Source organism: Aspergillus candidus (assembly GCF_002847045.1).
Source record: "Aspergillus candidus strain CBS 102.13 unplaced genomic scaffold BDW47scaffold_40, whole genome shotgun sequence".
NCBI lineage: Eukaryota > Fungi > Ascomycota > Eurotiomycetes > Eurotiales > Aspergillaceae > Aspergillus > Aspergillus candidus.
In genome coordinates, this window is record NW_020194045.1 from 84547 (window position 1) to 96843 (window position 12297).

General features: G+C 47.9%; 2 protein-coding genes across 2 annotated transcripts; one reads left to right on the forward strand and one right to left on the reverse strand.

The window, feature by feature from the left end:
• Window positions 1-2180: 2180 nt before the first annotated feature.
• On the forward strand, window positions 2181-3638 carry BDW47DRAFT_133173 (Zn(II)2Cys6 transcription factor domain-containing protein; the record flags this gene model as incomplete). Its single annotated transcript, XM_024817767.1, has 2 exons — window positions 2181-2930; window positions 2982-3638. Exons 1-2 carry the CDS (start codon window positions 2421-2423, stop codon window positions 3636-3638), a joined length of 1167 nt encoding a protein of 388 aa, XP_024669945.1. The 5' UTR covers window positions 2181-2420.
• Window positions 3639-11356: 7718 nt separating this feature from the next.
• On the reverse strand, window positions 11357-12254 carry BDW47DRAFT_133175 (uncharacterized protein; the record flags this gene model as incomplete). Its single annotated transcript, XM_024817768.1, has 1 exon — window positions 11357-12254. Exon 1 carries the CDS (start codon window positions 12221-12223, stop codon window positions 11357-11359), a length of 867 nt encoding a protein of 288 aa, XP_024669946.1. The 5' UTR covers window positions 12224-12254.
• Between the last annotated feature and the right edge of the window lie 43 nt (window positions 12255-12297).

The following is a 12297-nucleotide window of genomic DNA, read 5'->3' on the forward strand; positions in this document are numbered from 1 at the left end:
CACACACACACACACACACACATAATTCATTAACGCCTGGCAGCTGAGCCGAGAGAGCAACTATTACTAATCTATTAATACATGCATGTTTGGGTATACGCCGTGTCTCCTCAAAGCTCATACAGTGTTTCCTTCCATACATAGCATCTCCACTTTCAATATCATGGTCGGTCCCTGTGGTTTAGTATTGGTTAGTAGCATCCTTGGCACGCACGCTTGATTACGCCGCGACCCACGGAATGGACGTCGGCGACATTCTGACACTCGAGACTACCAACGCCAAGATCGGCGGCGCTTGCGATATGCTCCACAAGTTGTACAATGCCCCGGGCCAGGGACTGATCGCCTGGGGGCGGATTCTGGGTTAGGAGGTCATTAAGCGGCTCCCATTCATCAAGGACTTGCTGATGAGGCAGGCGGAGGGTTGAACCACTGCCTTCCATGGGGATTCTACTATACATTATGTGGTTTAATTGTGTGTTTCAAGGCATTTCTGTGCGGATAGATAGATAGATGTATGATATGAAGGTATCCAAGATGTGACAAGACTGCGAAAGCCGATGGGCACCACCTTTGTAGGGTCTAGGATTCTCGGTATATTTCATGAGCCTAAATCGACAGAAACCCCACAGATGTTCCAATTCTTTCCCAAACCCACACGTCTCCTCCGTTCTATCTGCTCAAGACCTCATCCCACCTAATCACAGGGGAAAGTGCAAGTAACCTCGCAGCCATCACTAGTCAGGTTCACCCAGTTGTCCTTCAAGCAACCCTCCTTGTTAAAGTCACAATGCTTACTAGCATAGTCTAAATAGCCATTGGTATTATTAAAGTTGGTGATAACATTATAACTTAATTATCAGCTACTTAGTCCAGCAGACAGCCCAGCTCCATAGGAGAAATATACCAGATTTTATAAGACAGCTATAATTCATAGCAGTAATCATGACTAACCTTGTTACACTATTCAGATAGTATCTTTATGCGGTTATCACTATAGTCAAGAGTAATATAGCAGGAAAAAGTTTTTTCTCCTCTACATACTGAGTTCTGTGTCCGTGATATAAGATTGAATAAGATAGATTTAGATTATAAGTATACTTTAATAAGTCTCTTCACATACCTGGATGCGTGAATATCCGAGTTAGAAGATAAATATGGGTTTACAGGATTAGAGAGCTGTTACTGAGCTGCCAGCTACTAGAGTAGCAAGCATGACAAGATAGTACTATGAAAGCATGATAGTAGTAATTATGAAGGTTGTAGGTAAGAGTCTGTTACCATTAAGAGTGGATATTTCTACTATTACTTTGGAAGGAGATGGTTTAAGATATTCAAGAATAACCAAGAGATGCGAGCTCTTATTTATAGCCATGACCAAGACCAGTTTGCTTCCCCGTAGGGTTGCAGTCTGTTCATATAGGCTGACTGCAACGCACGACATTCTGCCTGGGGAAAGAGGCGCGGCATATCGTACGATTGTAGCTGGTCTAAAAGCATCGATCCTTGAAGAAATCGTAAGCACTATGCCGGATACGCCTGATGGGCACGCGTGATGGATGCGCTTGACATGGGTTGACATGGGGGTTGACATCAGGGCCGCTGGGGGCGCAGGTCAGGATGATCAAGAATGCACAGGCTATCTTAGTGCAGCGCTAGCCCACGGGGACTTGGCCATTTAGTGCTCGCTTGTAGGAAATGTCGACACCTGCCTAATTAGGCCTAGCGCCCCGCTTGCCAGAGCCTTTCCCTCGCTTCCCATCTAGATAGCCTTCATAGTCCTCCATAGTTCTACATAGCCTCTAATACGAGTCTATCTCCCCTTTTCATCCTTTTCCATCGAGGTTCCAACAGGAAACATGCAGCCTGGCCCTTGCGAGCTGAGGACGTTCCTTAGTTCCCATAGGGGCCTCCACATGGGGCCAATTTGGACAGGTTAAGACGCTGCATAATACGGGCGCCACCCCTGTCATGCTAGCAGGGCAAACGGCATTTGCTCGCTCATCACACCATCAGTAAGCCAACTAACGGCTGGCCAACTGCCAACTGCTGCTGCTGCTGCTTCTCTCTCGTTCGCTGCTGCGGCTGAAGCCTCGGCGGACCCCTTAATGAACAAAACCTCTTCCTGCTGAGCAACGCCCGCGGCCCTATATTAAAGATTGAAGAATGTACTGGCGAGGCTCTGCTGGGCAAATCTGACTCTCTCTTCCTATTTTTAGTCCTGCTGCTGCTGCTTCTCTCTTGTTCGCTGCTGCGGCTGAAGCCTTGGCGGACCCCTCGATGAACAAAACCCCTTCCTGCTGAGCAACGCCCGCGGCCCTATATTAAAGATTGAAGAATGTACCGGCGAGGCTCTGCTGGGCAAATCCGACTCTCTCTTCCCATTTTCGGTCCTGCTGCTGCCCGTTCCACTGCTTAAGATGACCCCCCAGCAGCGCCGCAGGTCTCGCAACAAGAACATCCCCCACAATCTCATCCAGAATTGGCAATGCCCCGGCGCTGAGGGTGCAAGGCCTGTGGTGCGCCGGCCAATCACCGCCTGTGAATCGTGTCGCTCTGCAAAGGTCAAGTGTACCGGGCCCCAGAATGCCTGTGATAGATGTACGACCCGGGGTATCCCCTGCAGATATACTGCCCCCTCCACCTCCTCCTCCTCCAGCTCGCGTCCTACCACGGCGTCCATGAGTCGTTCCAATAATGTCGACAGCTCCGTCTCGTCGTCCATTAGTCACTCGCCCTCCACGGTGAATACGCCGCTATCGGGGTCACTCAAGTCGTCCGTTCCGATGACGATAGAGTGGGAGATGGACACAGCCGACCCACTGCGCCTCAACGATGAACCGCACTCGCAGGACCTGAATGGCGTCGACTGGCCGAAGGACATGTCAAGCTACCTATTCGACTGGTCGTCACTCGACCTAGGCCAAAATGTGCACCCCCCATCCCCTCTACGCTACCTAAAACGCAACTAACCTAAGTAGACTATCGATCCTTTAAATACGCTGGGTGCCGGCGAGCTGGATGTCTTCCCAGCAGCGGCGCAGTCACCCCTCCTAACAAACCAGGATCGTAGTGCCGGGCTGGCTACAAACACAATCCCTGCTCTCTCCCCGCCACAGGGCAGCTGCCAGTGCCGCACCAACCTCATGCTACAGGTGCCCGAGGTCCACGAGGCAATGCAGGCCAAGCCGCATCCGCAGCTCGACCGGATATTCAAAGTCACAGGGAACGTGCTCGGTGCATGCCGAGATCTCATCATCTGCGCTAGCTGCCAGGTTAGCTACGCTGATCTCGTCTGTGTTGTTGCAGTGCTGCAGCAGACGGGGACTTGCTTCGAGAAGATCGCCAATGGGGGCATGACGACTAGCACGATCAAGGTGTGTGTTGGGCAGTATGAGGTCCCGATCGCGAATGAAATCAAGCTGCGGCATATGCTTGTCATGGACCTGGTGGCGCAGGCCAACTGCTTGTTGTCGCTCTTACGGAATCGGGGGCAGAGTCTGATACAGTCGCAGGGGCCGGCGCAGGACCGGCTCACGCAGATCAATATAGATTACATGCAGGAGGTGGTGAAGAATTTTGAACAGACGTTGCGATCGATAGCTGATTCGCTTGATAAACCGGTGTCAGATAGTTAGTATATTCACGATTCATGACTCTCATTCCTTATTAAGTACATGCATACGCGTAACTAGGTAGCAGTGATAGCCGTAATGACTAGGACTTTGAATTTAGGGAAAGGGGTCTTGTCTTGTAAATTTGAATGCAGGCTGAATCGGTCAAGTACGGAGCAAGGGACTCGCATACGGCTTGGTATGTTGGCAGACATTCCGCATTTTGTCTATCCCTCCATCCCTTGTGGCCGATCAGTATCCCCTTGAAGAATCGTCCTTTTATATCACAAACAATAAAGCTACAGTCTAATATATTCTACTCTTTTACTTTCGCAGCTTGCACTCCCAGGCCTTAAGTCAGTACAATGAAGATTGTAGAGGGCATCAATACGATTGAGAGTGAAGAATAAAATTCTAGACATATTTGGTAAAGAGATATGATATGTTAATGTCCATAATTTACTTCTTACGCCTTCCCTTTATGGTTGGCTATCGAAGGGTTCGATCCGGATGCAGATGATGCACCATAGGGGTACAATATTAGCATATATTAACACCCAATGCAGTCGTTACCCGCTTCACCTATTCTGTCCATATCTCTTTAAATTCCAGTATAAGAGTCTAAATGTCAAAATGATGATTTTTTTCCATACAAGTCTTTAGATACGGCTTAATCTGGGAAATGATCTGAATCTGTCAGCTTCTTTAATGTTCCGATACTTTAATGACGCTGAGCGGGACGCTCCTGGTGGTTTCAAGGCATATAACACCTATATAGGAAAAGAATGTATAAGTATATCAATCCTTGATCAAATTAATTTATTCTGGTGTCGAATCTGGTCAGACGGCGCCTGAAGCTTCAGGCAGAAATGCTTACGTGATCCGCCACTGGCTTCTGTTTCACTTTCATCTTCATCTTCCATCACCCAACTCCTTCAAATTCTCATCGCCTCTTCGGCGAACGGCAGCATGACTTCGCCGAAATTCATCGTTAGCATGCCAGGTTCAGGGCCGCCGGCACCCCGCACAGCCAGGCGTAGTCAGGTCCCGCGAGCCTGCAACTGGTGCCGCGTGCACCGTCTCAAATGCGACTCTGACTTTCCCTGTACTAACTGCCGAAGGAAAGGGGGAGAATGTAATAGTGACCGACTAGCGAAACCGGTTACTCTGCCTCAGGCGTGTCGGGAAATTGACAGGCTCAAGCAGCGCGTTGAGCAGCTTGAGAATGAACTCCAGAACGAGCGACAAAAGCATCGTTCTGTCCCTGTAATGGAGACGCCGTATACCCCCGATGACAGTCCTAAGGATACTACGGTTAATGTTACCGTTCCTGAAAGTGCCAGTGGGAAACGCTGGGAGGGGATTTATATCAGTACTGCCCGCTCGCCGAACAAGACGTGGTACGGGTCATCGTCGAGATCAATTCATGTAAAAATCGCTATATTTAGCTGAATTAATAGATGTTGGTTGAGATGAAACTCTCTAATGTGGTAGGGTGTTCCGAATGGCTGTGTGTTCCGAATGGCTGTGTGTTCCGAATGGCTGTGGATTACGTTAGTTAACTAGTTAGTTAACTGGGACGTACATAATTTCCAGTCATAAACTCTACCCCGCCTTCTGTGCTTCTCGCCAGATATCAAACGAAGTGCGGTGGTGAGAAGAAAGCATACAGCTACACTTGACAAAACAAACTCACCACACTAGCAGTCTCAAAACTACTATTACACTCGGAAAACGATCGCCTCTGCTGTATACCAAAGCGATGTCAGGTCTTCATATACACAGGAGTTGCGAATCAAGGAAAGGAGACTTTCAGAACAGCATAAGCAGGAAGGGGCGAATTTTCTATCAGAGCTGTACAACGAGCCACTTTCGACCACTCTACAAGCCTACTTTGAGAGGTTGGAGAAAGGCTCTCTAGCTTGGGACGTGGATAACTTTGTCGAAGGCGCAAAGCGGCTCGCCAACCTGAGTGGATCTGAAAGAGACTTGCATTATAGCAGGTCATTAAAAGGGCTACATTATCCGACCTCACTTACGGAATTGTGGAACCAAACATATCCTGAATAGCCCATCACCGTGTGGGACATCGATTTCCAACACCAATGTTCCCCCAGTTGGTCCAGCAAATGTACAGAACCTTCCTGGGCGTTAACCTACGGTGGAGACGGACCATTAAGTCAAGGTCTGAGCGAATTGCTCCAAGGACCCACTGCACTAGACTGTGGCATGTTTTGCCAACTACTACTATGGATGGCAATTCGTTATCTCATAGGGGATGGGATATTTAACAAATAGCTCGATTTTAAAAAGAGGCGGTTCGCTCTAATGCAGACATGGGACACCAAACCTGACTGGACTCCTTATATGGACATGTGAGAATGCCGATCGAAACAGTATTCGTAGAACCATTTGGTGTCGCAATCCATTTGCTCCTGTGAGCTCGTTTGGTGCGAGCTCACTTGGTTTCCTTATTCCTATAAGAAAAGCAAAAGAAACGCTGATGGTACTGGCTTCTGAAAGGCCTGGCAAGACATCTCTCTAATTACCTCTTATACGTCCTTACAAATAAACAATCGAGCTACATGGTAAACAGCAAACCTGTGTTCTACCGTCCACGAAATGTTGTTCCGAAGACTCGCTAGAAAACTATGGACGGCTTTTAGTCGATTCAAGTATCCGTGAGTACTCCGGGTCTGCCTTGGACTTTAATAACAATCTTAGTGTGATCCGGACATATGGAATCGATGGCTTAACTTTATGCGTATCATCGAAAACGCTCAGGGAAATAGGGCTCTCTGACGGCGAAGTACTTGGCTTCGCTATAACGACGAACAGCGACCGTTTATACTAGAGAGAGATAGTCGTGTAAACGAAGACACTCTTCTCATTAGCGACACCGCAGGAGGAAACATGGGCCTAGAAAATGGCGATAGAGTCTGTCTATTTAAAAAAGAGTCACCCAATGCAAGTGCTCTGCAACGGCTGTATACCCCATAAGCTAACTTAAGCAGGCAGATTTTATTATCCTTTATCCGGTGGGTGATGATACCAAAAGCTTAGCGGGCTCCTTACTATCCGATTTTATATATCCTTATTTCAGTGGCAGGGTGTGCCCGGTGCACATAGATGACCATTTTACGATACACACAGTTGCAGAGGATGCTACTTTTTGTGTACTTGGCATAGGACCTTGGGAATATGGCATCGTCACACCAGAAACACACATCATGTTGGCCAAGTCAGTCGAAAACGAAGATGTGCCCGCACCCTCTGAAGACGCACTCGAATGTGCAAAACAACTTCGAAGAGAGTTGGACTACCTGAGTACAAAAGACTATGGGAGACGCATTGTTGACTTTGCTGGCTATACTCAGAGGTTGACTTACTTATTGGAGGCTCCTCCTTTATATAAAGCGCCAGAGGAACTTCGAACGCATATTAGCCGGCGGAGTATTTGACAAGGGTGCTATGTAGCTGCTAGCATCCCAAATTATAACACAGTGGGTCCCTAAATGACGCATCTTTCGCTTTCTCCAATGCTGGAAGTATTTGGACCCTCAATCTGGCTATCGACAAGAAGGTAGTGGAACAGAGGGCAGCATTGAGCATAAGTTACAAGCGATCAAATACTGAGACCAGAGACCATCGTTATATCTTCGCAATAATGTTTGATGGAGCTTTCAAATAGCTCGGACTCGTTTTTGCTCGTGGGTCTGCATCCCGCATAGCTTCCTCTTCTTCCATCCCCATTAACTACTTCCTTTTCGTCACATAATTCAACGGGGAACATTGAGGTTAAAGCGTGGTGCGATATCAATCACATCCACAAGCTTGATTTCCTCGTAGTATTCGCACAGGCTTGCGCAGAGGCCTTTAAACCTGCAACTATTCAAAATGCATTCGCCGCAGCTGGTTTAGTTCCATATGGCCCAGACCAGGTCATTTCAAAGCTCGATATTCAACTTCGGACATCGACCACCCGCCCAAAGGTAGTCGACCAGGGAGCCAATCGAGCGCGTGGAGTCCCAGAACCCCAGCAAATATCAAATAATTGAATCGACAAGCTTCGTCGATCAAGAATTGCTTAACCAACGCTCGCAAAGCCCTCCAACGCTTACAAACATAGCTATTGATCAGCTTCTCAAGGGCTACCAGCGATCATTGGGGCACAGGCTTTTTCTACCGGGATAGTTTGGAGTCTCTAGGTCCTTATTCTGGTCCAATTGTGGAAGTACACGGCCTTGACCATGCAGAGGTCTAGATTTCACCTTTTTCAGATGCAGCGAAGGTGTCCTAACACTCAAAATTAACCACATGAACAGATAAGAATTGTGCCAATAATAGATACATAATGTCCAATAATCTGTCTAGAAATTCTTCAGGCCTGAAGACCTGAAGTTGTCGGCGTAGCGTGCACAAACAGGTTCCTTCTTATGAATGAGGCGTTTTCGCACGACATTTCCCGTTGTCGACTCCAGTGGCATGCGTTTTCTCAGCCAAGACACCTCCTCAAAATCAATCATAACAACACGGCCAGAATTTTCATCCCAAAGTATGTTGCGCCATTCATCATCCTCGTTAACAACCCCATACGAGCGGAGGACGTTCGCCAGCCGACCCCGTTCGTTATTGAAGAAGGGGGCATTCTTCTGGTTGATTATACTTTGAACACGGACCCCAGACCAGCTGAGGATCATCATATCAGTCATAAGTTCACCATGATACCAATATGCGATGCGAGGTTTGAAGTGTCCAACGCAAACAGGGATCTGGCTTCCCTGCAAAGAATATAAACGATTGTACACGGTCCTTTCAGCCCGCAGACTGTGCTCTTTTGGCGCCGTAGTAGCTTTGATCACAACAGTATAGCCGTGGGACAGAAGTGATGCTTTTAGCAAGTAGCCCGTTCGACCGCATATATGCAGTTGCTCGAAGCCGTTGTTACGATCCCGCAAGAGCTGCTCATGGAGCCGCTGTATAAACACTCTTGGGGCAAGTGGATGACGTCCGGTGCCATGTTCCCCAAAATTAGGACATCCCGGGTCTAGGCGACCGCGACTGACCAGGCCACGAATGCATTTCATGGTACAATATGGTCGAGTGGTCCTCGTGGAATCCCTCGAATCAGCTGAGTGTTTTTGTTCACGGTCTGGCTGCCCTCGTCCCTGCCTACCCAGGCCACCCCGGCTGATTCGACTGCGTGTATCCGTTGCGGGAGACGGCGAGGGAAAGTCACCATCACTGTCGCTGTTTTCTCCTGAGCTCCCCTCTGGTGTTGTTCGATTAGGCTGACAGCGAGCTCGAGAGCGAGTGTTGTAAGGCGACCGCTGAACAGGCTTCCAAGACAACGGCTTATATTCAGAGGAAGGAGGGTCTTTCCGCACCGATGGAGGGATGTCTTTCAAGACGTCGAGATATTCTACCTTCCATGTCAAGAGCTTCTCTCGTGCCGCGTCATACCATTCCTGAGGCGGTGGTCCAGTAGCCAGTGCATTCAGCGTGAATGCAAGTACTTGACCAACAGCTGTTCGGTGCAGACGACATTCTTCATCTGGTAGGACATCTTGATTGGGAACACAAAGATGATAATATACCCGTGTTGGGTCGTCCGGAATATGAAGAAAAACAAAAGCCTCTCCAGTTAAAATGTAGCCGTCTTTGACCCCGCTATCAATCATATAAGAGAATAACTGTGTTATGACGGCGGTAACCAGACGGGTAGCATGGAACTCGTATCATGTTTGTATTGTGACGACGTGACCATTGCTATCCGCAACTTCGATGTCCGATCTACCGAAATACGCAGGTTGTGGTCAATGCGAAGGATGCAGTAAATGCGGCGTCTTTACACCTGCGTACTGTATTTCATACTCGGGTTTGCATCGCGGAAGCATTGTGTAGACCAGGGACCGTCAACCACGAGCAGTATCGGGGCAATCTTCCCATTAGAGGCTCATGGTTGCGGCCCGCACAGATCCCTCGGAATAGTTAACAAACACGAGATTTCAACACATTTGGCGTTTGGTGTGGTGGCAGTGCCAACAGGAAAATGGGATGTCAAGGCGCGCTCGGATCCCACGTATTCAAGGACTGTCGGGTCCCTTTGGACATTCCCTTCGGACATAAAAGGCCCAGCATTCGATGAATTATGTCTCCAGTCAATCTTACTCTATTCACAATAGCTCGAGGCAACAATGGAGACTGCAGCGAAACCAGCCGCGTCAAGGCGTCAATCCTGGTCTTGGCCGGAGGATTCCGGCGAGAATGAGACTTTCACCGATCTGAATCCCACACACGATACTAATTCGTCATCTCGTCTGGCTCACGCCAGATTTCCCATAAATATTGCACAGCACATTGAGCCACCGCCGGGGTTTGTTTGGACATCCCCTAGCAGCGAATTTTGCCAGCCTTTCGAACCAGTTCAGCAAAGCATCGTTCAAAAAAGGAATGTTCGTTACCCTACAGGGAACTCTTTCATCAGACATGACCATGTCGAGCACATTTCCTACCACGCCCAGCATGAAACTGGATGGCATCTCAGTGCAGAACGCCCCGGCGGCCCTACTACAACATTATCATATACCTCTAGATCGACGGGTCCCATACCGTGGTGGGGGCGGGCTCTTATTGGCACTTGGGTTATGATTTGGCTGACGATGATGGTGTATTATGTATGGGGCTGGTGGATGGGCTGGTTCAAGGTCAGCGCCCAACCAACATCTACGTGCTGGAACATAGGGATTCCGATTGGTCCTGTTTATATTGGCTATGGATGCCGGGGCTGGTTTTTGGAGTTCTTTGGGTTCATCATTATATAGTGCGGGAATAATGGCATTGTTCCAGCGTGTTTTAGTATGATGGCGACTTGCATATATTGATGAAGTGAAGTCTATGGTAATCATGGAGGAGATATAACAAGATTAGTATAGTTTGATAATATATTATTGTTATCTAGTAATTTTAGAAGCTTTGTGATATTGAGGCTGGTTATAAGTATGCTCTTGACCAGATATGCTCTAACTATATAATTAGGAATATAATTAGGAATGAAAATCAAATTTTCAAGCCTGCTATGCAGTCTTCAAGTCCCTGTAACTTTACAGCTTGGCCATGCCTTTGGCACAGTAAGTCTTGGAGTACATTTTCCACACTCACCACAACTGATAAGAATAATTCAGAGATATCCTTGAAGCAAAAGATGTACGCCTTCCCCTCATCCGCCTTGGTGAACGACAGGTTAAGATTCTCGAGAAATCGTCCCATAATGGTCCAAAGATTTTGATGAACAGGGGAGTGTGCGACTGTAAGACTATTGATAAGGTTCTTCAAAGAGTGTGGATCGTAGACACCTCGGCTCGTGCCGTTTGAGAGACGTCGATAGCCTCGAATGAGGCCAATAATCCCCGTCAGAAGCAAATAGCACTGCATTCCACCTGACGATATTTCCGCACGGTTATCAGGTGTGATGTCGTCCGGATGGACAACAGTATTTTGATACCAAAGCTCCCAAAGGCATAGACTTGCATCGTTGAATCGCTCTGATATCCGCTCTCGTAGAAGATCGTTGTATATATCTTCTATTTGGTGGCTTTGGTTGCTGACAACCCAACGGACAGTCCATTTCCTTATCTGGTCCAATCGAGATCCCAAATGGCGGACGCAATACTTCAGGTCCCTAAAAGCTAGATGTAAGTGTGGCTTGTACCGAACAACTCTCAAGGTGGATTGCGTACGTTTTACATCGGTCTAAGTGACGTTAGCAAAGACTGCCTGCTAGGATAACAATAAGGTGATATACTTATTCCGGCTCTGGCTTCATCTCTGCACCTTTTCTTCAAATCGTCCATCCACTCTTCCTCGCTCCAGGTACCTTCATATATACGACACGCTTTCGCAACGTTTAAAAGCAATAGTTGACGAAAGCAACTGTCGTAAGGATTGTAATTCTTTGCAAAGCTCGGATGAAAAGAGTTCACTCTTTCGATACCTGATCCAAGATGTAACGATAATTTTGGTTCATCAAAATCACGGCCAACACCCAAGCTTCGAAGCTCGGACATAGTCTGAGTAGTTTCGCTATGCTTAGCCTGGCCCCACATACAAAGTACTATCTCTGGATTTTTCGTCATGATGATGCGGCTGGTGACCCGGCGTATTCTCAACTTGTCCCCACTCGAAAGCTTGTCCTGCGGTCTGACATACGGTAGGGAATCGATGATAGACAATTCTGAGCTCCCTGTCGAGATAGTCCCACATGAGACAGCATTGAACGCTTCGTCCACTGCAGAGAGGGTTCGTGATTCGTTGACTACCGCTTCAATTCCCTTCCAATAGGGATGAAATTTCCAAGGCTGCTGTAGTAGCACAGTGATCCCTCCGGTAGTTCGGGGCCCTGACAATTCAAGAGTTACATCAACTTCATCTTCAGATATATGTCTGTCGTTCCGTTGAACAGCAAGGCTTTCTAGCAGTTGTGCATGTACATGGTCTCCTTGCATCCTGACCTGCGTTTTGGTGCGGATAGGTTTGAAGAGGGAACGAATCCGATGGTCGATGGCAACGGCCAGACATATTTCTGCTGGGGACGAGGTGCCGGAGGACATATTTGACTTGATAGAAACAAGAAGGTTAAACTTAATCGAGGTGGAAGAAGTAAATTCGACTCCGGTTGACTCTA